Source organism: Microcebus murinus, chromosome 4 (genome assembly GCF_040939455.1).
Source record: "Microcebus murinus isolate Inina chromosome 4, M.murinus_Inina_mat1.0, whole genome shotgun sequence".
NCBI classification, from domain to species: Eukaryota; Metazoa; Chordata; class Mammalia; order Primates; family Cheirogaleidae; genus Microcebus; species Microcebus murinus.
In genome coordinates, this window is record NC_134107.1 from 104,424,511 (window position 1) to 104,446,016 (window position 21,506).

At 36.0% G+C, this 21,506-nt stretch overlaps 1 protein-coding gene across 1 annotated transcript; it reads right to left on the reverse strand.

The window, feature by feature from the left end:
* Window positions 1-155: 155 nt before the first annotated feature.
* Window positions 156-19,599, reverse strand: LOC105881593 (olfactory receptor 8G3). Its single transcript, XM_076001422.1, has 2 exons — window positions 18,657-19,599; window positions 156-652 (listed from the first exon to the last, which is right to left on the reverse strand). Exons 1-2 carry the CDS (start codon window positions 19,582-19,584, stop codon window positions 156-158), a joined length of 1,425 nt encoding a protein of 474 aa, XP_075857537.1. The 5' UTR covers window positions 19,585-19,599.
* Between the last annotated feature and the right edge of the window lie 1,907 nt (window positions 19,600-21,506).

Sequence of the window (21,506 nt, forward strand, 5' to 3'; positions counted from 1 at the left end):
GTGTGCTTGCTTGGTTTCCGTAGAGACTGCTGGTCACCTAGGAGCTTTTAAAGAGGAGTTGGATCGTATACATAAAACGTAAATGTCTCTAGCCGAATCCCAATGACAGACCCGCCCGAGATGAGGCTGAAGGCAGAGCCCCCGCCCGGCTACAGTCAGCCGAGACTTCGCTCCCGGCGACACGGAGGGTCCTCGGCTCTGGCAGGAAAAAGCCCGCGGGGCTGCCCCGGCGCTGCGTGGCGGGCCCCAGGGCCCCAGGCCCGGCCTTGGCGCCGGCTCCGCGAGTGCAGCTGGCGCGCAGCGTGGGGGGAGGGGGAGGCCGCTGCGCCCCACGGCGGGGCGCCCCATTCCCGCCGCCCGGGGGCGCCCCATTCCCGCCGCCCGGGGGCGCCCCATTCCCGCCGCCCGGGGGCGCCCCATTCCCGCCGCCCGGGGGCGCCCCATTCCCGCCGCCCGGGGCTGAGCCTGCGGCGAACCTTGCGGACGCAGCGTTTCTTGCGAAGACTGCGGGTCACCACGGAGGTTGCGGGTGGAGGAAGCGTGTCTTTGTTCAGATTTCTATGCTGTATTTTGACAACTTGGTTTGCATGAGCCTTAAAAGATTCCCTTGCGTTTCTGTACCGGCGTGAGTAGAGATGCGAAGTGTCTATGGCTAATAAAGACCACAGTGGGGAAAAAAAAAAAAAAAAGCAATAGATTTGAGTGGGGTTCGAGATTCTGCATTTTTTATAAGCTCCTATTAAGTGATTTTAGTTCACATTCCACACTATAATTAGGAGATTTTAGAGGATCAGGCACATCTTGGCAAGTCATATCTTACTGTTAATAGGGTTAGAGAATTTAATAAACTATTTCCTTGCACAAAAATATGTTTTATGTGTAAGTAGGTAATATATATACTTGATTCAAAAGTCAAATCTATTTTTAATTGTATTTTAGGACTCATAATGTAATAACTTAGAGAATAGATGTAATATTTAACTTTTGTGGCCTCTTGATCTAAAATCTGATTCCTAATTTTTTATGTGAATAATTAAAGGAAGTATTAGTAGGAAGCAAATATGTTTCCCATTCTTTTTTTTTTTTCACTTTTATGTTAAAAAATGGGAAGGGGTCATAGATTAAATATCAATCAAGAAAATAAATGATTATATTATGATCTCTGAAAAAATAGTATATATAAATCAGATTAGATTATTGTTGAAGAGAAATAGGGTTGGTCTAGAGTAGTGGTTCTATTATGGCTGCACATTTAAAAATCCACCAAGGGATTTTTAATAATTCATACTGGGGTTGCACTCCATACAATTAAAATCTCTAAATTTAGGAGTACATATCAATATTTGTTAAATATAAAGAGATGTTTCTCAAACTTTATTGTGCAGAGAATCACTTAAGGGTCTTCTTATTAATATTCAGATAGTAGGTCTACTGTACAATATGAGATTATGAATTTATATGAACTCCCCCACCTTTTGCCAATGTTGCTGGTGTATAAAACACTCTTTGAGAATCAAGATGTTAGATGATTCCTTGTTTTAACTTACTACCACTATAAAATTTTTTAGATTCAAGCAAATTCTACCATTCCTAGGCTTCATAAAGCCTGTCTTCAGTGTGGCATTGTAATAGCCACAGGACTCTGGGATACTTTTAGGGGAATGCTATGGTGTCAGCCATACTAATTCCTGGGTGAGCGGAGTATGGCTGACTCTTCAGAGTGCTGAATAAGAACAATAGGAAACTGAAAAGAGAGTTGGAGCTTGGTTGAATGGCAATGTTTATAGCTGGCATCTCATCATTGTATTTTCTGAGCAGATGACTTCTTTTCCAGTTCCCCAGGTCCACAGATGGAGAGGAATTTTGCCCCAGGATGGATCATACTTAGATTCTCACCCATCCTTATTTAAATTATATCGATGATGATATTTGGGATTTTTGATCTGATGAAACTTAGGTGAGATTTTGGGTTGGAGTTCATGTTGAAAATCGGTTGAAACTTTTGGGGATCATGTAAAAGGGTGAATATGTCTTTCGTGTGGGATGGAAGTGAATCTTTGAGAACCAAAGAGTGCACAGGTGTCATGTCGACTTAAATAATAACAGAGACAGGTTCTTCAAAACATAACGTACATTTGCAAACAGCAGGGGATTGCAATTGGGATATGCATACTATGGTGAATCATAGGCATATCTAGGGGGCAGGGGAAGAGGAAGCTTTTACAAGAGAAAAGGGAGAAGTCCATGTAAGCTATTCTGAAACAAAAACAATTGGTTACAGTGGCTTCTTGCAGGAGTTGTTGGCTCACTGGTGGAGACAGCCATTGTTAAGCAAGTGTCCTCGTGTAGGCAGGTTATCTAGAATTTTTAAAATTGTTTGTATTTTTTTAGAGAGTCCTTATAGTAGTTCTCTTCCTAGGCATACATGGATGCTCCTCTTTCATGGCCTCCTGGCTCCAGTTTGTTAGGGTTTGACATAAGCGACTCCATTTTGGTACACTAGTCTGAATAATGCTGCCCAAAGGGTGTTCATGTCTGAATCTCAGAGCTTGTGAACATGTTAGAAAATGGTAAAAGGGGCTTTGGAGATGAAATTAATTTAAGGATCTTGAGATAGAGATGTTTTCCTGGATTATCTGCATAGGCCCAATGTAATCACAGGAGTTCTTATAAGACGGAGGCAGGAAGAACAGAGTTGGTAAAAGGTATGACAACAGAAACAAGAGTTTGGAGTGTGGCATAGATGTAATGACAAGCCTAGGAATGCCTGCAGCCTCTACAAGCTGAGAAAGGCAAGGAAAGGCATTCTCCCCTCAGACCACCTGAGAAAAACCAACTCTGTTGACACCTTGGCTTTAACCTACTGAACTTCTGACCTCTAGAGCTATGAGGTGACACAGTTGTGTTGTTTTAAATCACTAAGTTTATGGTAATTTGTTACAGCAGCAGTAGGAAATCAATATATGATGAATAATAAAAAAGCACCAGAAGTTTCTGTATCACCTAAGTAATACAGAGCATACCCATGAGTATGAATCTGAAAATATTATGTAAGATGGCTTGAATTGGAGAGAGACAGTAGGTGGGCGGGTGAATATTAGGATATCATTTAAGGCTGCAGTTTCCACATATGAGAGAGGTCAGGGGTTTTTTTTCTTCCCATCTGGCTTATTTCACTTAGCATAATGCCATCCACATTCATTCATGTTGTTGCAAATGCTAGGATCTCCTTTTAAGACTGAGTAATATTCCATAATATATATGTGTGTGTATATATATGATGACTATAGTTAATAAAGCTTTATTATAAACTAGAAATTTGCTAAGAGGGTAGATTTCAGGTATTCTCACCATCCCCCCCAAGAAAAGATAAGAAATCATAACTTTGATGTCGTGAATTGTCATGAATATGTTAATTTGCTTGAATATATAGGAATTATTTCACTGTGCATGTGTATATCAAATTATCATGTTGTATACCTTATATATACACAAATTTAAACAAAGATATATTTAGAGGTATTAATTACTCAGAAGCAGGAAATCATTGAAAATAAGGAGAGAAAATATATTGTAAAGGTAAAATTGACTTGAAAAAGCATCAATATGCATAACTGCCTTGGTATAGGTCATTATGTGCTCAGAAGATATTTTTATTTTTATCATTTCCTTATGGTGATTATGAGATAAAAGAACATAAATTTTATAGATATAACATAACTTAGTAGGATTTATGGGTCTTGTGAGCAGTTCACTCATAAACCGCCATGTCATGACTGATATAAAGACAGTTTTTGAGATGCTTGTATTCACATGATTGCTATCATCTATTATAATTTTTGTGTGTGTGATGAAAAAGGCCATAGTTCTGCTCCATTTTGCTTTGATCAGAATGGATAAGAAGTATTTTGATTATATCTAAAAACAAAGGTGATAATACCATAAAGATATTCAGGTGACAAACAGTCATATAAAGAAATAAGAATGCTTAGTGTATAGAAGGGAATTAATTCTTTGAAAGTCCTTAACCTACACATAATTTCATGGAGTTGGAGTACTGCTGTGCATAAAATCATGAGTTCTAGAGCAACTTCCTGGTTTTTGTTTAAGTCTTGATTGCTTATTATGTTTGAGACACTGAGCAGGTTATGTAAAGCCTTCAAGCTTGGATTTCTTCAATGGGAACAATAGTAGTACTTGCATTTATTGAACAGGACTTCGTTTCCTTAGTGTGCATATTGTCTGTTTTGTCACAGATCACTTGGCTGTAGATAGATGTTTTTATGTCTGGGTTCTCTATTCTGGTCCATTGGTCTATGTCTGTATTTTTGTACCAATACCAGGCTGTTTGGTTGCTACAACCTTTAGTATAGTTTGAAGTCTGGTAATGTCGTGCCTACAGATTGAGTCTTCAGACTCTTTTCTGGTTCCAAACTAAGCATAGGATTACTTTCTCTAGATATGTAAACTATGACATTGGTATTTTAATGGAGATTGCTTTCAATCTGTAAATCACTTTGGGTAGTATGGACATGTTAACAATGTTGATTCTACCGATTCGTGAGCATGATTTGTTTGTGTCCTCTGTGATTTCTTTCCTCTGTGTTTTGTAGATGTCATTGTAGAGGTCTTCCACCTCCTTGGCTAAGTGTATTCCTAGGCATTTTATTTTCTTTGTAGCTATTGTGAATTATATTGAGTTTTTTTTTTCACTTTTTTTTTTAATTTCGGCATATTATGGAGGTACAAATTTTAAGGTTTCAATAAATGCCCATTTCTCCCCCTCCCCCAACAAGTCTGAGTCTCCAGCATGACCATCCCCCAGATGGTGCACGTCTCACTCATTATGTATGTATATACCCGCCCCCCTCCCCCCTCCCACCTGCCCAATACCCTATTACTGTAGTACCTATGTGACCACTTAGGTGCTGTTCAGTTAATACCAATTTGCTGGTGAGTATATGTGGTGCTTGTTTTTCCATTCTTGGGAAACTTCACTTAATAGTATGGGTTCCAGCTCCAACCAGGAAAATATAAGATGTGCTATATCACCATTGTTTCTTAGAGCTGAATAGTACTCCATGATATACATATACCACATTTTATTAATCCATTCTTGGATTGATGGACACTTGGGCTGTTTCCACAGCCTTGCAATTATGAATTGTGCTGCTATAAACATTCGAGTGCAGGTGTCTTTTTTGTAGAGTGTCATTGGATCTTTTGGGTAGATGCCCAGCAATGGGATTGCTGGATCATATGGTAGAATCACTTGTATAGCTTTAAGATGTCTCCATATTGCTTTCCACAGAGGTTGAACTAGTTTGCAGTCCCACCAGCAGTGTAGGAATGTTCCTCTCTCTCCGCAACCACGCCAGCATTTATTGTTTGGAGATTTTTTGATAAAGGCCATTCTCACCAGGGTTAAGTGATATATTGAGTTTTTGATTGGACTCTCAGCTTGATTGTTATTGGTATATAGAAATGCTTTTGATTTACGTACATTGATTTTGTAACCTGAGACTTGGCTGAGTTTATCAATTTCATGAGTCTCTTGGTAAAATCTTTGGGATTTTCTACATATAAGATCATATCATCAGTGAAAAGTGATAATGTGACCTCCTCTTTCCTGATTTGGATACCCTCTATTTCCTTCTCTTGCCTGATTGCTCTGGCTAGGACTTCCAGCACTATGTTGAATAGAAGTGGTGACAGGGGGCACCCTTATCTTGTTCCAGAATTTAGGGGGAATGATTTCAACTTTTTCCCATTCAGCATGATGTTGGCTGTAGGTTTGGCATATAAATGGTTTTTATACTTTAGAGATGTGTTTCTTCCATACCTAGTTTTTTGAAGGTTTTTATCATGAAACAGTGCTGGATTTTGTCGGATCTTTTTCTGCATCTGTTGAGATGATCATATGATCTTTGATTTTGCTTCTGTTTATGTGATGAATCACATTTATTCATTTATGTATGTTGAACCATTCTTGCATCCCTGCAATGAAGCTCACTTCTCCAAGGCCAATACTCTTATGAATATAGATGCAACGTATCCTCAGTAAAATACTAGCAACCTGAATTCAACAGCACTTCAAAAAATAATGTTTATGATTACAGTTATTACATCATCATTGTTGTTTGTGTTTTTATTGGAAAAGTAATGATAGGGTGGATTGTGTACTATCACAGGAAGGTAAGAAAGATGTATGGAACAGATTCTTCTTCAGAGCTCTTTCTGACACTTTGATTTCAGACTTCTAGACTCTAGAAGTAGGAAAAAAGTTTCAATTGTTTAAAACCACCCAGTTTGGGGTACTTTGTTATGACAACCCTTGGAACCAATGCATTATGTAAGATTTCAAAATTTTTATATTTATTGACCTTCACTAACTATATTAAATATTATAATGTAGTATAAAATAATAATGCTTAGAACATTTTGATTTGGAAACTGAATAAAAGCATCTATTGCCATGAACCCACTAAGCATTCTTAAGGAACCAAAAAAGGGGATATAATGACTTCCTTTTCTTCTAAAAATAAAAGGGAAATGTTTAGTAAGAATAGATATGTGTGCATTATAGAGACGATTATAGTTGTATATAAAACAAAAACAAATTATTTAAAAGTTTTAAAAATTAATGTGTTTATGCAAAATATTTATTAAATATTATTTTGAGACATAATTATAATTTCTTTAATTGACTTTATTTTAAAATGCTTTATGTGATGTGGAGCTTTAATCTGTTGATTTTTAAGTAGTTTTTATAACCTTGAGTCAAATAGGAAGAACGAACAGCTAACATTGGAATATGCTATTGAGATGCTGTAAATAACACACAATTCTCAGGAGGTACTCAATTTTGCTAGCACCTCATGAGAAAAGCATGTAGTGTTTACCAATATGGCTTCCCTGAGGGACAGGAGGAAACTGCATCCTTTATACACAGTCTCTAGTTCCACTGGGTAAGGCTAACCACAGGGCAAGAACTCAGATAATGAAGTTCCAATTAAGCTGCTGAAGTAATAGATAGAAGAAATCTGGCATTAAAGGGTCTGTGTGTCCATGTCATTTTTAGTATATCATCTAATTTGTGTCTCAGTGATGCATATGAGATAAAGGCCCACACAGGAAATGGCATCAAAAGGTCATGAAGAGAAGAAACAATGGCAATAGAATCTCACCAAATGAGGAGAAATATAGACAGCTGCAGCAAAATGAAATACATCGATTGATGCAATGTAACCTTCACCTCAAATATATCAAATTATTTCACATGAAAATATTTCAGTCATAACTATGATGATTTTAAATCATTTAAGTATTCCTTACAACTCTGCTTCTCGGTATTTACTCAAGAGAAATGAAAACATACATGTACACAATGACATATACAAAAATGTATGTGGCAGTTTTATAACAACCCCAAACTGGAATCAAGTGAACTATTCTATCAGTGGATAGACAAATGAATTGTGGCATGTGCATGGAATGGAATTCGTCAGTAACTAGGACTAAATCACAGATGCATGCAATAACACAGGTAAATCTTGACTGTATCATGTTGAGCAAAACAAGCAAACCAAAAAAGAGAATGTGGTTGTATATTCCATTTATATGAACTTCTAAAGCAGCAGAACTTATCAGTAGTGACAGAAAAACAGACTGGGGCTGACTGCAGTGATACGGGAGAATGAGAGGGAAGTGGCATGGGGAACCTTTAGGATAATGGAAATGTTTCCATAATAAGGTGTTGTTTTCACCAGTATAGTATATGCATTTGTCAGAACTGATTTAAGTGAACTTTACTCTTAGAATGGGGTACTGTCTTTCTTGATGTAATATCATTTAAATTATATTTTTATATAATCTTGATAAGATGTCACTATAATAAATATAATAAAATAAATTTAAAATCTTATTTTTAAAACTGAAAAATCTAATAAAGAATCAGCAAAAACAAAGAAGATCTGAACGAGACTCAAATTTGAATAGCTTTCTATACCTATCATCTCACAGCCTTCAACAACTAACTGATATTATTTATATATTCCTTTTAAGAGCACATGGAAACTTTACAGAATTGTTCAAATGCTGGTTCATAAAGTTAGCTGCCAAACCTTTCCATATGTTTTCGCTGGTCTTCATGTTTGAGAAAGTAGTAACACCAATCTTTTAAGTTTTCTTCTAAATTACAGAAAAAGAGGCATTATTTAATAGTAATGATTTTTAACCACTTCGGTACAGTGCTCACCAGCCCCCAAACCTTGCCCACAGCGGGCACTCTTAGCACGATAGTCTGTGCTGTGCATTGATGACAGATCTGTTTTGCTCTTGTGTGATGAGGAAATCTTTAAAGCACCGACAGCTTGTTTTTCTTTACAGGCAGCTTTACTTGTAATGTAAATCAGAATAGAGAACATATACATCTATGTTTTCATTACATTATTTTTAAATGTTCACAATTTTATTTTGATAAATGAAAAATTAGAAAAGTCATATCACGGCTGTCGGCTAAAGTCGATGCCCGGCTGTGCGCCTTCATATCACTGCTGTAGGCTAAAGTCGCTGGGCGCATTCATCTGTGGCTATCTCCTACAGCCGACGCTGGGCTGTGTCCGTTCATCTGTGGCTCGTACGGAAGTGGTTAAAAAACCTCTTAGAAAATCAGGAATAGTAAGTTCCTCTGGGTTACTTAAAAACCACATGTATGCCCGGCACGGTGGCTCACGCCTGTAATCCTCACACTCTGGGAGGCTAAGGCGGGCGGATTGCTTGAGGTCAAGAGTTCGAAACCAGCCTGAGCAAGAGCAAGACCCCATCTCTACTATAAATAGAAAGAAATTAATTGGCCAACTAATATATATAGAAAAAAATTAGCCAGGCATGGTGCCGCATGCCTGTAGTCCCAGCTACCTGGGAGGCTGAGGCAGTAGGATTGTTTGAGCCCAGGAGTTTGAGGTTGCTGTGAGCTAGGCTGACGCCACGACACTCACTCTAGCCTGGGCAACAAAGCGAGACTCTGTCTCAAAAAAAAAATAAATAAGTAAATAAAAATAAAAAGCACATGTAGGAAACAACAAATTTAGTGGTGAAATGTGAAAACTTGGTAATGGGAAGAAGAGAGATGCCTGCTTGCTCTCTCCCTTCCTTTCTTCAGTGTACTGAGGTGACTAGCATGTTTAACAAAGTGAGAAAAAGAAATAATATAGTGACGATTGGAAAGAAAGTAATGTAAGTGTTATTTGTAGATGACATGATAGAGTAGATAGAAAAATCCAATAAAATAGATAAAAAATCTTAGAAATAAATAAGTTTTCTGAATGCAAGTTGAATAGTGGAAAAGAAATTTTATAAAATCATGTTTAATTTTAGAATGTTCAAACACTAGTGCATATCTGAACTAAACATTCTCTCTGTGTATGGTGAGTGTGTGTCTCTGTCACTAGAAGTAATTACTAATGTGTATTCTCTGTAGTCATAAACAGATGACCCCTAATTTCCCTTTCTTGTAATCATTTTTCTTCAGAATTTACTTGGTAAGAGATGTAGAAAAAGTTCCCTGTATTTCTAATTCTGGAATACTTTACACAATAATTACCTTCAAATGTTTGGAAGTGTTCACCAGTGAAGCAATGTAGACCTTTGATATTCTTTTTATTCAGATTTTAAGTAACAGATTAAGTTTCTGAAATAGCTGTCAATATTCAGATTTTTTGTCTTTCTTTTCAGCTCCCTGAAATTAATACTTCAAGGTTTTGAAAATGATCAAATGGTTTTCATACCCTTTTCTTTAATTTTTCTTTTGTTTGTTTTTTTGCCCAGGCTGGAGTGCTGTGGCAGGATAGTAGCTCACTGCAGTCTCAAACTCCAGGGCTCAAGGGAGTTGGGTTGTTTCCAGTTTGGGTTTGTTAGTAATTAAGCCCATCTTAGCCTCCTGAGTAGCTGGGACTACAAGTGGATGCCATCATGACCCACTAATTTTTAATTTTTTTACAGAGTCTCACTATGTTGCCCATGCTGGCCTTTAACCCCTGGCCTCAAGCAATTCTCCCGCCTTAATCTCCCAATGTGCTAGGATGACAGGTGTGAGCCACCACACCTAGCCTCTTTCACTTTTGTTTAATGTTTATAAGATATGTAATATTTTTATTTCTTCATTCCTGAAATAAATAATGTATGGTTCATTTTTCTCTTGATTATTCATGCTAGAAGTTTGTCGGTTTTATTAATTATTTTATAACAGACTACTTTATAATTTCATAAATTTTATGTACATTTTCTATTTAAACTATTCTTAATAACTTAATTATTCCTTTTCTTTATATATATATTTTAGGTATGCTTTCCTGTTTTTTTCCTAAATTCTTTAATGAAGCTGAAATAATTGTCTCAATCTTTCTTCGTTTTTCTAACATATACCTATAATGTACAAATTCCTCTCAAATTACTCTCTTCAGCTACATCTCACATTTTAATGTTTTAAATTGTCAATATAATTCCATTTAAATATTTTATAATTTCTCTTCTAATGTTTTTGTCCATAGAATATTTAAAATATATTATTAATATTTATAAAATCAAATGTTTAAAAAAAAACCCTTTTGAAAATTACTATCAATGTAATTGTGGTCAATAAACATTAAATTATTTAATTTTTGAATTGTGATATTTAGTTTTTGAAATTTGTTGAAGTTTCGTTTATTTTACAACATATTGTCCTTTTTTGTATATATTCCAAATGCACTTGAAAAAAGTTTTCTGCCCTTTTAGAATTGTGTGGTCTATATATTTAAGTTATGTGTAATTTATTTCTGTGGTGTTCATCTTTTATAGCCATGGTGATTTTATTTTTGGCCTTCTGTTTTGATAGCTATTGACAGAGGAATATATATTAAAGTCTCTCACAAATTTTTGATTAATCTGTTTTTAATATTTCATCAACATTTTTGCTTTAAAACTTGGGAACTATGCTGTGGGTCATATAGAAATTTAGGATTCTGAGATCTTACTGTTTTAGGCAACCTTGGACATTCACCCCTTATCATTATGGAATGTTTCTCTGATATCTAGAAATGCATCATGCTTAAAGCTTCTATGCCTGATATTAGAATTATCAAAACCATATTTAATTAATTTGGTTAGTGTTTGCTTGGCATATCACTTTCAATTTTATCCCTTTGAACCTTCTGGGTTCTTATATTAAAATATGTGAGGTTTTATGTGACAAAATTGAATAAATGCATATATTTTTTTTTCTAAAAATCGTATCACTTATAATAGCAAGAATTTAGCAGGAAATACCTAGAAATAAATATACCAAATGTATCTCTGCATACTTAAAATTATAAATTATTGAGAAATTTTCAAGAGAATCTTAATAATAGGTGATATTTACCATGTTCACAAATTAGAAGATTCAATATTACAATGATAACAAGTGTTTCTATATTTATAGATTCAATATAATCCAAATTAAAATTGCAATAATATTTCTGGTGGAGTGCTAATTTCACATGAAAATGCATGCAGTCTAAAATAGCCACAACAACCATGAAGAACAAAATTCTGTAAATTATGCTGTCATATGGTCTTGGCACATTATAAGACACAGATGATATCATATTGCCATAAGGATAGAGATAGACTAACAGAACAAAATACAGAATTCAAAGCTAGATTCACACACATACCCAGATACTTGATTTATGACAGATGACATTGCTTTGTAGTGAAGAGAGCAATGTTTCAATAAATGGGATGACACTCAACAAGAAATCCATATGAATAGCACGTAAAGGATATGTTATACTTCGTGTTCTATATTTCTTTCTCCTTGTATCTGAATTCAGTTAACATTCACATATGAGATCAGTAAGTGCCTTCCTTCCTTTCTAAAATCCAACTTGTCTCAAGTCAAAGGAATTTTATGTCAAAGCCAGTATTTTAGTTGCTCAAGATGAATATGATATAGACACGGTTCATCTTCAATTTATATAGGCTGGTGGCACAGGCTTTCATAGTGTGCTCATGGATAAGGTAGAGTTATGTGAGCTGGTTGCTTTACACTCAGATGTAGAACATACTTGAACACAAAGAGTGTTAATGAACTCCAGGATTTCCCCAAATCACTGAAAATCAGCATCATCTAGGGAAGTGATAGTATTTATAAAAATGATGAATGTAAAACTCTAAACATAATTATAACAAAAAGGAATAGTTCCTGTATTACCTTCCCTACACTCTTAGTCCTAGTCACTAGAGACAACTTAATGTCTGCATAATAGCTGCAATAAACAGTTTCTGCTTCTAGTTTTGAAGGTTACCTCCATAGCTCCAAATAATTTTTTCTTATTGCTTTCTTTCCGAATTATTAACTTTTGACTATTACCTTGACTTTCAATTATATGTGGAGTTACTTTAAATCATTGTCACCACCTCTCTTCCAATATTTGGCACCTGTATTTTATTTTAGTTTCTTTTTTTTTTTTTTTTTTTGAGACAGAGTCTCACTTTGTTGCCCAGGCTAGAGTGAGTGCCGTGGCATCAGCCTAGCTCACAGCAACCTCAAACTCCTGGGCTCAAGCAATCCTGCTGCCTCAGCCTCCCGAGTAGCTGGGACTACAGGCATGCGCCACCATGCCCGGCTAATTTTTTCTATATATATTAGTTGGCCAATTAGTTTCTTTCTATTTATAGTAGAGACGGGGTCTCGCTCTTGCTCAGGCTGGTTTTGAACTCCTGACCTTGAGCAATCCGCCCGCCTCGGCCTCCCAGAGAGCTAGGATTACAGGCGTGAGCCACCGCGCCCGGCCTATTTTAGTTTCTTTCTTAGCTGCTGTTGGAAATGTGAAAATATTCTCCAAACTCTTTATTGATCAACTTTCAAAGTTTTCTCAATATATCTGGAGAAATTTCTAATACAAGAACAGAATCAGTGAATCAGAACCTTTGAGTTCTGATCTAAACATTCAAAGACCAAAATTATTTAAAGCAAAAAGAGAAACAAACCAAGCTACTGAGTGATTCTAATGAGTACCCAAGTTTGGGAACTATTGGATTAAGAAACCAAATATTCAATGCAGTGGCATGCTTCAAGTGAGAACTTAAGAATGCTATGTTTTCATTTTCTTCTTCCTTCCTCCCCTCCCCTCCTCCCTCCCCTTCTCTTCCCTTCTTTTTCTTCTTTCTTCCTTCTTTATCTTTTTCTCCCTCTCTCCTATCCTTTTTACTTATTTGAATTATAAAGAGGATAGTTGAGAATGCAATAAGAAAAAAAGTGGTTGAGACTTTGACTCTCTGTGTGAAATTTTTGTTTGTTTAGTTAAGCTTGGACTTGGAGGTTGCTAATTTTCCATGATAAGTATGATGCACACTCTCTGTGTAGGGCAGAGGAAGGGCAGAGGAATTTGTAGGGCACAGGAAGGGCAGAGGAATTTTTCTAATTGTCGGGAATTTACTTGGGTGGGGCAATGAACTAACGGCAAACTTTTGTTTCTGGTCATTGCTTGCTTATTACACCGCTGTAGGGGGAATTATGGGATGAGGTCATTGAAGCACAGGCAACTGGCCCATCAGGCAATAGGGGACAACCAATCATATTAGAAGGACAATAGTGGGCAACCAATCATCTTAAAGGTCAAGGCATGATCCATGCGTGATCGGCTTGTGCACCGCTTGTGTGCCATGGGGGTAAAAAGGCATGCCATTACACCAGTCGGGGTCCTTGCCTGCGAAGGAGTGTCCACTGCATTGGTGCTCTAGGGCTCGGACCCTGGCTAGCCAGAAAATAAAGCTCCTCTTGTGTGATTGCATCCTTGCTTTTATGTTCGGTGGGGTTGTGAAAGGTCAGTCCCTAACATCTGGTCAACAAAACCTCCCATGTTATTATAACCTTGGCCTGAATGTACTACATCTACTACACAAATGAATCCAAGCCCAGGAAAAAGTTCATACAAATAAGTTGAAATTTAGCAGTGCAAAGATTGAAGTTCTTAATTCAGCTTAAGAAAAAAAATTATTTTCCCATTGTATATGTTTTGAGCGTAATCTATGTGGGAAAAAAAATCAGATGAAAGTTCTTTATTAACTTATTAAGCCATAAACTAAATGGCTTGTTAATAATTTGTTTCAGATTATAATTATAAAAATACAGTGTCTACAATTTGATGGGTAATAATCCTCATGAGAGCCATAGCATAGCTTCCCAACTTTAGTTTCATGGAATTGGAATGCCATTATTGGAGCACATCTGTGCCATGGCCTTGTGCTACACAAATATTACCATTTTCTACATGTGCCATTAAGCTAGGGAGCACTGTGCTGCACTGCTTTATATCCTGAGTTTTTTATTTAGTTATGGATGTCCTTTTTAAGGACAGATACCAAGAAAATGAAAGGCACATAGAAGCTGTGGAGAACTTGGAAATATTCTAAAATAATGAATAATTAGCAAGAATCTTTGTATATCTGCAGGGAATTTAAAGAGAAGAATGACTGATTTGTGTATGGTATTTAGAAGATTGAAGGATACAACTTTTACTCAATATAAGAAAAGTATCCTAACAGTTTGAGTTTTTGGAAATGAAATAATGTACTTATTTGTAATTATTGAATACACTCAAAAATAAAACAGAACAATCCACTTTCGGGGACCGTGGAGAAAGGATCTTTCTTCTTCAATGCTGCTTTTTAAGGTAACATACGAATATTCCATACTCTTCAGACCTAGTTCACATTTGGTTCCTTTCAGTTTCTGGAATATGTCACATTCTCTTAGGTAGCTACATTTTTATTTGTGCTTCTCCTCAGATTAAACAGTCTTACTAAATCCTGTCTCTCAATTGCCTGGTGAAATTTTATTTCTTCCAAGTCTCATTTAAAATTACGTCATCAGGGTGATATTCGCAACTCTTTGGAACAGGTTAGACCTGCTGAATACAAGCTCAGAAAGCCACCTGTAATTTCTACCACAGTACAATTTTAGACTGTGAGCTAGACTATAAACTAGATGATAAATAAATTCAAACTTATTCTCCTCTATATCCCAAGTCACTAGTACACTGTCTGGCACGTCAAAAATGCTTAAAAATATTTTATGAATGAATGGAAATATATTAAAAGGGATGTTTGTCATCTTATATCAATTAATTCTAATCCTAATAGTCCCAAATCACAAGGATAGGATGAACACAGTCACCTTTCCTTTGTTTGGAAATTGCAATGTCAAATTTTAGTCGCAAATTGCTCTCTTCAACTTAGAGAAAAATGACACTAATGCTAGTGTTGGGAGTTGTAGGCACCAGATATTCTGCTGTCCTTAGTTCTGAGAGGGAAGAGCACATCCCTCAGTCTGGTCTCAGAACCACTTCTGAAGCTGGTGTACAGCACAAGTCAGCATCCACAACTGTAACTGTTTAGTTTCTGTTTCTCGGGCTTAAGATAACAAACATCCTCGCTTTTGACAGTCTATCGAGCACTTCTGATGGCTGTGCTAAATAGCTATATCCTGAATTTAGATATGTACCAAATAACATAGTACCAAATAACACAGAGACAAATACTCCCCCCAAATTTCCATTTCTCAGAGAATCAGGTTCTTGAGAATAGCAGTTATAGTCAATATTTTCTCAGTAGTCTTTTTTTTCTATTGAAGTCCATGTATCTTCCATGGCATGTGTTATTATTAGCATGCGAAGCTAATGTGTCATACCCTGATTAAAAAGATTTTAGCAGCTCTGCTCACTAAGATAAACAGTGATGTCTTGTAATGGCCAAATGTGGCTTATGAACTGTTTCTTCCTATTCTTCCATCCTGGGTGCTTATTTGTTTCGCCTGAATGTGATATTGCCTTCTGAGTCTGCGTGAGCTTTTCTCCTCTTCCAGGATGAGTCTACTGCCTTTTGATTAGTCTATATTTTCTATGTAAGCTCAGGTTTCATAATTCCAGGTTCTATGCCAGAACACTGTTTTGTTTGTCCACTGTTAATATGTTTGCACATATGCTGTCCAACACACTGAACTAGGAATCCTGCCTAAGAAAAAAGTTGTAATCATGGCCATTTTCCCTTACTTTATATGAATGATGACTTTTAAGTCAAATAATCAATGTGAGAATAAATATCTGACTGCAATGTATGAATGGATATGGAAGGGTGATATGTTTTTATCATTCTTCCAATAATATGAGTAGAGAGAAGATATTTTTTAAAAGAAAATTGACGTGAAATATCAACTGTGGCAACTGTAAGTTCTGGGGCAAAGAAGCGTGAACTGCATGGAATCAATACAACTTAGCTGGATTTTTGACTGCCAAGAGTAGTTGCCTCATAAATAGACACAGCATTACTGGTATAAAGATAAGGCAGTGTTGTTTGGGCTGCTTTTACAGAAATTGTTGCTGTCAGGTATAATGTATAATGAGTCTCTGTAACAAGGGTAGAATAAGTTTCTGGTTTTGCTCTAGTTTTCATTCATCATAATAAATTTGAAAGAGTTTGATTATTGTCATCATAGCTGATGAAATAAAACAATCATGAAGCTATCCATAGGGAAGCAACACAGTCTTGTAGGAAACTACAGATGCTTGATGTGTAGAAGAAAATTCTTAGGCATCCTTAGGCTTAACCACTGTTACCTGGACCGAGTACCCGTTTGAGTATTATCACAGGTCCTGGTGTCATACTTTCTAGGATCAATTTCTTATTATGTTTGAGACCCTGTGAATTGACTCAAATAAGCTTCAATTTTTTTCATCTGTAAAAAGGAAATAATAATAATTCTTCCCCTAAGGGAATACCCTAAATATTAAATAAAGAGGTGCACTTAAAGTTTGGGGCACAGTGCTTGATATTTTATGAAATCTCACTATGTTGTTGCTATCCTCTTCTTTATCATAGTCATCATAATCTTTGTTGTTAAAGTAGTTGTTTGTACTATGAATAAAAAATAAAACTAGGGTTTCTTTAAACTCACTAGTCTTTTGATTTTACTTTTAGTGTTTCCCCAGACAGAGTCAGTGTAATATATGTTCAAAGAAAACAGACTGGGGGGAAATTTTGGAAATGTGTTACATAGTCAAGCATCATTGAATTTCTAAAAATTTGAACAATAAACCTAACAAATTACATATCTAGTCAAACCAAAGTCCTGTTTTATTTTTTGGTTTTTTGTTTTATTTTGTTTTGTTTTATTTGAGTGTATTGCGGGGGTGCATATGCTTTGGTTACATAAATGGCTTTTGCACTGCCCAAGTCAAAGCTACAAGCATTCCCATTCCCATGCCCCTGACAGCACACACTACACCTGTTAGGTGTGAGTTTACCTATGGCTTCCTTCCTCCTCCCACCTGCCCAACACCCAGTGAATGTTGCTTACGATGGGCACATAAGTTTTGATCAATTAGTACCAATTTAATGGTGAGTACATGTGGTATTTCTTTTTCCATTCTTCTGATACTTCACTTAGGAGAACAGGCTACAGCTCAATCCAGTATAATATAAGAGGTATTAATTCACTATTTTATTATGGCTGAGTAGAACTGCATTATATACATATACCACATTTTATTAATCCACTCATGTATTGATGAGCACTTGGGTTGTTTCCACATCTTTGCAGTTGTAAACTGTGTTGCTATAGACATTCAAGTGCAGATGTCTTTTTCATAAGAATATCTTTTTTATCTTTGGGTAGATACCTAATAGTGAGATTGCAGGATAAGATGGTAGCTTTACTTTTAGTGCAAATGTATTTTTTATAGAATGTCTTTTTTTCCTCTGGGTAGATAACTAGTAGTGGGATTGCTGGATCAAATGGTAGGTCCACTTTTAGTTCTTTCTCCATATTACTTCCCATAGTGGTTGTACTAGTTTGCAGTCCCACCAGTAGTATATGAATGTTCCTATCTCTCCACATCCACACCAACATATTTTGGGGGGAACTTTTTGATCAAAGCCATTCTCACTGGAGTTAAATGATACCTCATTGTGGCTTTGATTTGAATTTCCCCTATAGTTAGAGATGTTGACATTTTTTCATATGGTTGTTGGCCATCAGTCTATCTTCTTTTGAAAAGTTTCTATTCATGTGCTTTGCCCATTTTTAATGGGGTTGTTTGAATCTTTTCTTTCAATTTTCTTGAGTTCTATATAAATTCTAGTTATCTGCCCTATAATAGAGGTAAATCATGCAAATATTTTCTCCTATTCTGTAGGTTGTGTATCCGCTGTAATGATAGTTTCCTTGGCTGTGTAAAAGCTTTTTAATTTCATCAGGTCCCATCTATTTATTTTTGTTGTTGCTGTGATTCCCTTTGAGGTCTGCTTCATAAATTCTTTGCCTAGGCTGATGTCTAGAAGAGTTTTTCTGACATTTTTTTTCCAGAATTCTTATGGTTTCCTGCCTTAGGTTTAAGTTTGTTATCCATCATTAGTTGATTTTTGTGAGTGATAAAAGGTGCAGATCCTGTTTCAGTCTTCTTCATGTGGCTATACAATTTTTCTAGCAGCATTTATTGAACAGGAATTCTTTTTTCCAATGTATGTTTTAGTTTGCTTTGTCAAAGATCAGGTGGCTATATGTGGATGATTTTTTATCTGGGTTTTCAGTCCTGTTTTGATGTGACAACGTAACATTGATCTGGTTCACGAACACAATTTCCTGTCCAGAATTTTCTCCAGGGCAAGTTTGACATCCTTATTTCTCAGGCTGTAAATCAGGGGGTTCAGCATGGGCACAACAGTAGTATAAAACACAGAGGAGACTTTCCCTTGGTCCATGGAACTGACTGATGATGGCTGAAGGTACATGAACGCTGCAGATCCAAAGAAGAAAGCAACAGCTAAGATGTGGGAGCTGCAAGTGTGGAAGGCTTTGCACCTGCCCTCAGTGGAGCGAATGCGGAGGATGCTGGCAATGATGAAGATGTAGGAGGCAAGGATGGTTAAGGCAGGAGTCAGGATGTTAAATGCACTCAAGCCCAAAACCAGTAATTCATTGATGTAGGTGCTGGAGCAGGACAGCTCCAAGAGTGGAAAGAGATCACAGAAATAATGGTTAATCACATTGGTCTTACACAAAGAGAGTCTCAACATAAAGCTTGTATGAATTGTTGATCCGATGATACCCAAAATATAAACTCCTACTGTGAGCCAGAAGCAGAGGTGATAAGACATGATGACATTGTAAAGCAAGGGTCTACAGATGGCAACATAGCAGTCATATGCCATTACAGCCAACATGTGACAGTCTGCAATGGCAAAAATGCTGAAGAAATAGAGCTGAGCCATGCATTCAGAATAGGAGATGATATTCTTGTCTGTCACAAAGTTTAGCAGCATTTTGGGGGTAATGACAGTGGAATGGCAGAGGTCAATGAAGGACAGACTGCTGAGGAAATAGTACATGGGGGTGTGCAGGTGAGCACTGAGCCAAATAAGTGTGATCATGCCCAGGTTCCCCATCACTGTGATCACATAGATTCCGAGGAAGAGGAGGAAGAGGGGAAGCTGGAGCTCTGGCTGCTCTGAGAGCCCAGCCAGGATGAACTCAGTCACTGAGGAATGGTTTCCTGCTGTCATTTTCCTCTCTGGTCAGTTTCTGCAGGGAAGAAAAAAACATAGTATTTGGAGGGATTTCATTGCTCTTCTCAATTGCCTTTGCCCCATATTAAGGATTCATGATTGAGGTTCCTCCTTGGTTTCTTTATAATAATAACTCTGAGTAGCTTTACCTATGAAATATTTTAGTTAATAAATATTTTACAGTTTAATATCAAATGGTTACATTACTTTATATAAAATATTATTTCATAGATATTTTAGTCTGAACATTCGGTGATCTTTAAGTCTATTTTTCTAAGGTGATCCTCACACACTTAAAAACTTAGAGAAGTCAAAGAAAATGACAGAAATTTGCTGAGGGCCAACCAAGGAGAGCAGAAACAGTTTCAGTCAGTAACCTTTAATAAGACCAGCAGCTACCTTCTGCCAAGAGTAACAGAGATACATTATTGTTACATCTTTCAAATTTTTCAATGATAATCAGGTGATTTGGGTTTGTACATAAAATCCTCAGATGTTCATGATTATTATTAAAATGAAATGGCACCAAAGATATTAATTGTGTAGATCTATTAGCTGAATTGTCCTACTGTTAGCAGGTTTATAGCTCTTGGACCCAATGCCTCTGCTTGTGATTGAGGGAAACAGGGTGAGTAGTGGTTAAGTGAACAGTCTTTACATTCAAAGTGTCTCTGTTCATATTCTCATCCTATGATACACTAGATGATAAATGTGGACAAATAAAATACCATCATCATCAAATTAGCAGAAGTTTAGCACTCTGAAAATGACAGTGGTAATTGTAGCTGTTTCACTTACAACATGCTTCAATTGGAAAATAAGGGATGTTTGCATACTTCAAATACAGAAACAGGAATCCATAATGTTTAAATTTTTCCATTCATCTCTTTTTTCTTTTGTGAATTAGGATTGTGTAAAAGGCAGAGTGATAAAATTAGGGAATTAAAATTATAAATGTAACCCCCATTATGTTAAGCAGCAAATTGATAATTTTGTCATTTCACATATCAAGATAAAATTCCAAAGAAATTTTACTTGAATAGAAGAAAAGAAACAGAATATCTAAAATGTTATAGCTGACACCTAAAGAAAGAAAACTCTTGAAGTAAATTTCAAATCTAAGAATAAACACTATACTATTAAACTTCTGGAAAACATAACTGAAGAAAAATTTTAATATATTAATCTAATAAGATTTCTTAGGATACACGCATATGAACTAATCATATAATATTAATAAATTATGGTTTATCCTAATTAAAATGTGATGTCCAAAGTCACTATTGAGAAAATTAAGAGTAAGGCAAAGACAATAAATTTATCTGACTATAGACTTTTATTTAAAATATATAAATAATATCAACATGACAATAAATTAAGTCAACAGATCAAAATAAAATAAGAAAGTTATTTCAATTGATATATGACAGAAGATATACAAATAGTTAATAAGCACATGAAAAGATACTAAACTTATTATTCATAAGGGAATAGATATACCACTACACATTCACACTAAATTAATAGAAAAAAAGAAACAGAAAACAAACAAAAACTTACAGTACCAGATTTTGACAAGGATATGCAACAACCAGAGCTCTCAATCATAGCTGGTGAGGAGAGATGTAATATTTTACTACTATTAATACTTTGGAAAACTACTTGATAATTTCTTAGAAACTAATCATATAGTTAGAATATAACTGAACAACTCTATTCCTCAGTATTTACTCAAGAGAAATGTAAACATATGTCTACACAATGACACATATAAAAATGTACAAGGCAGCTTTGTTACTAAAAACCCCAAACTGGAAACAAACCCAACTATTCAACAAATGCACAGATAAATGATTTGGGGTATATGAATAGAATGGAATACTACTCAGTAAACTATTAATAACAATGAATAAATCACA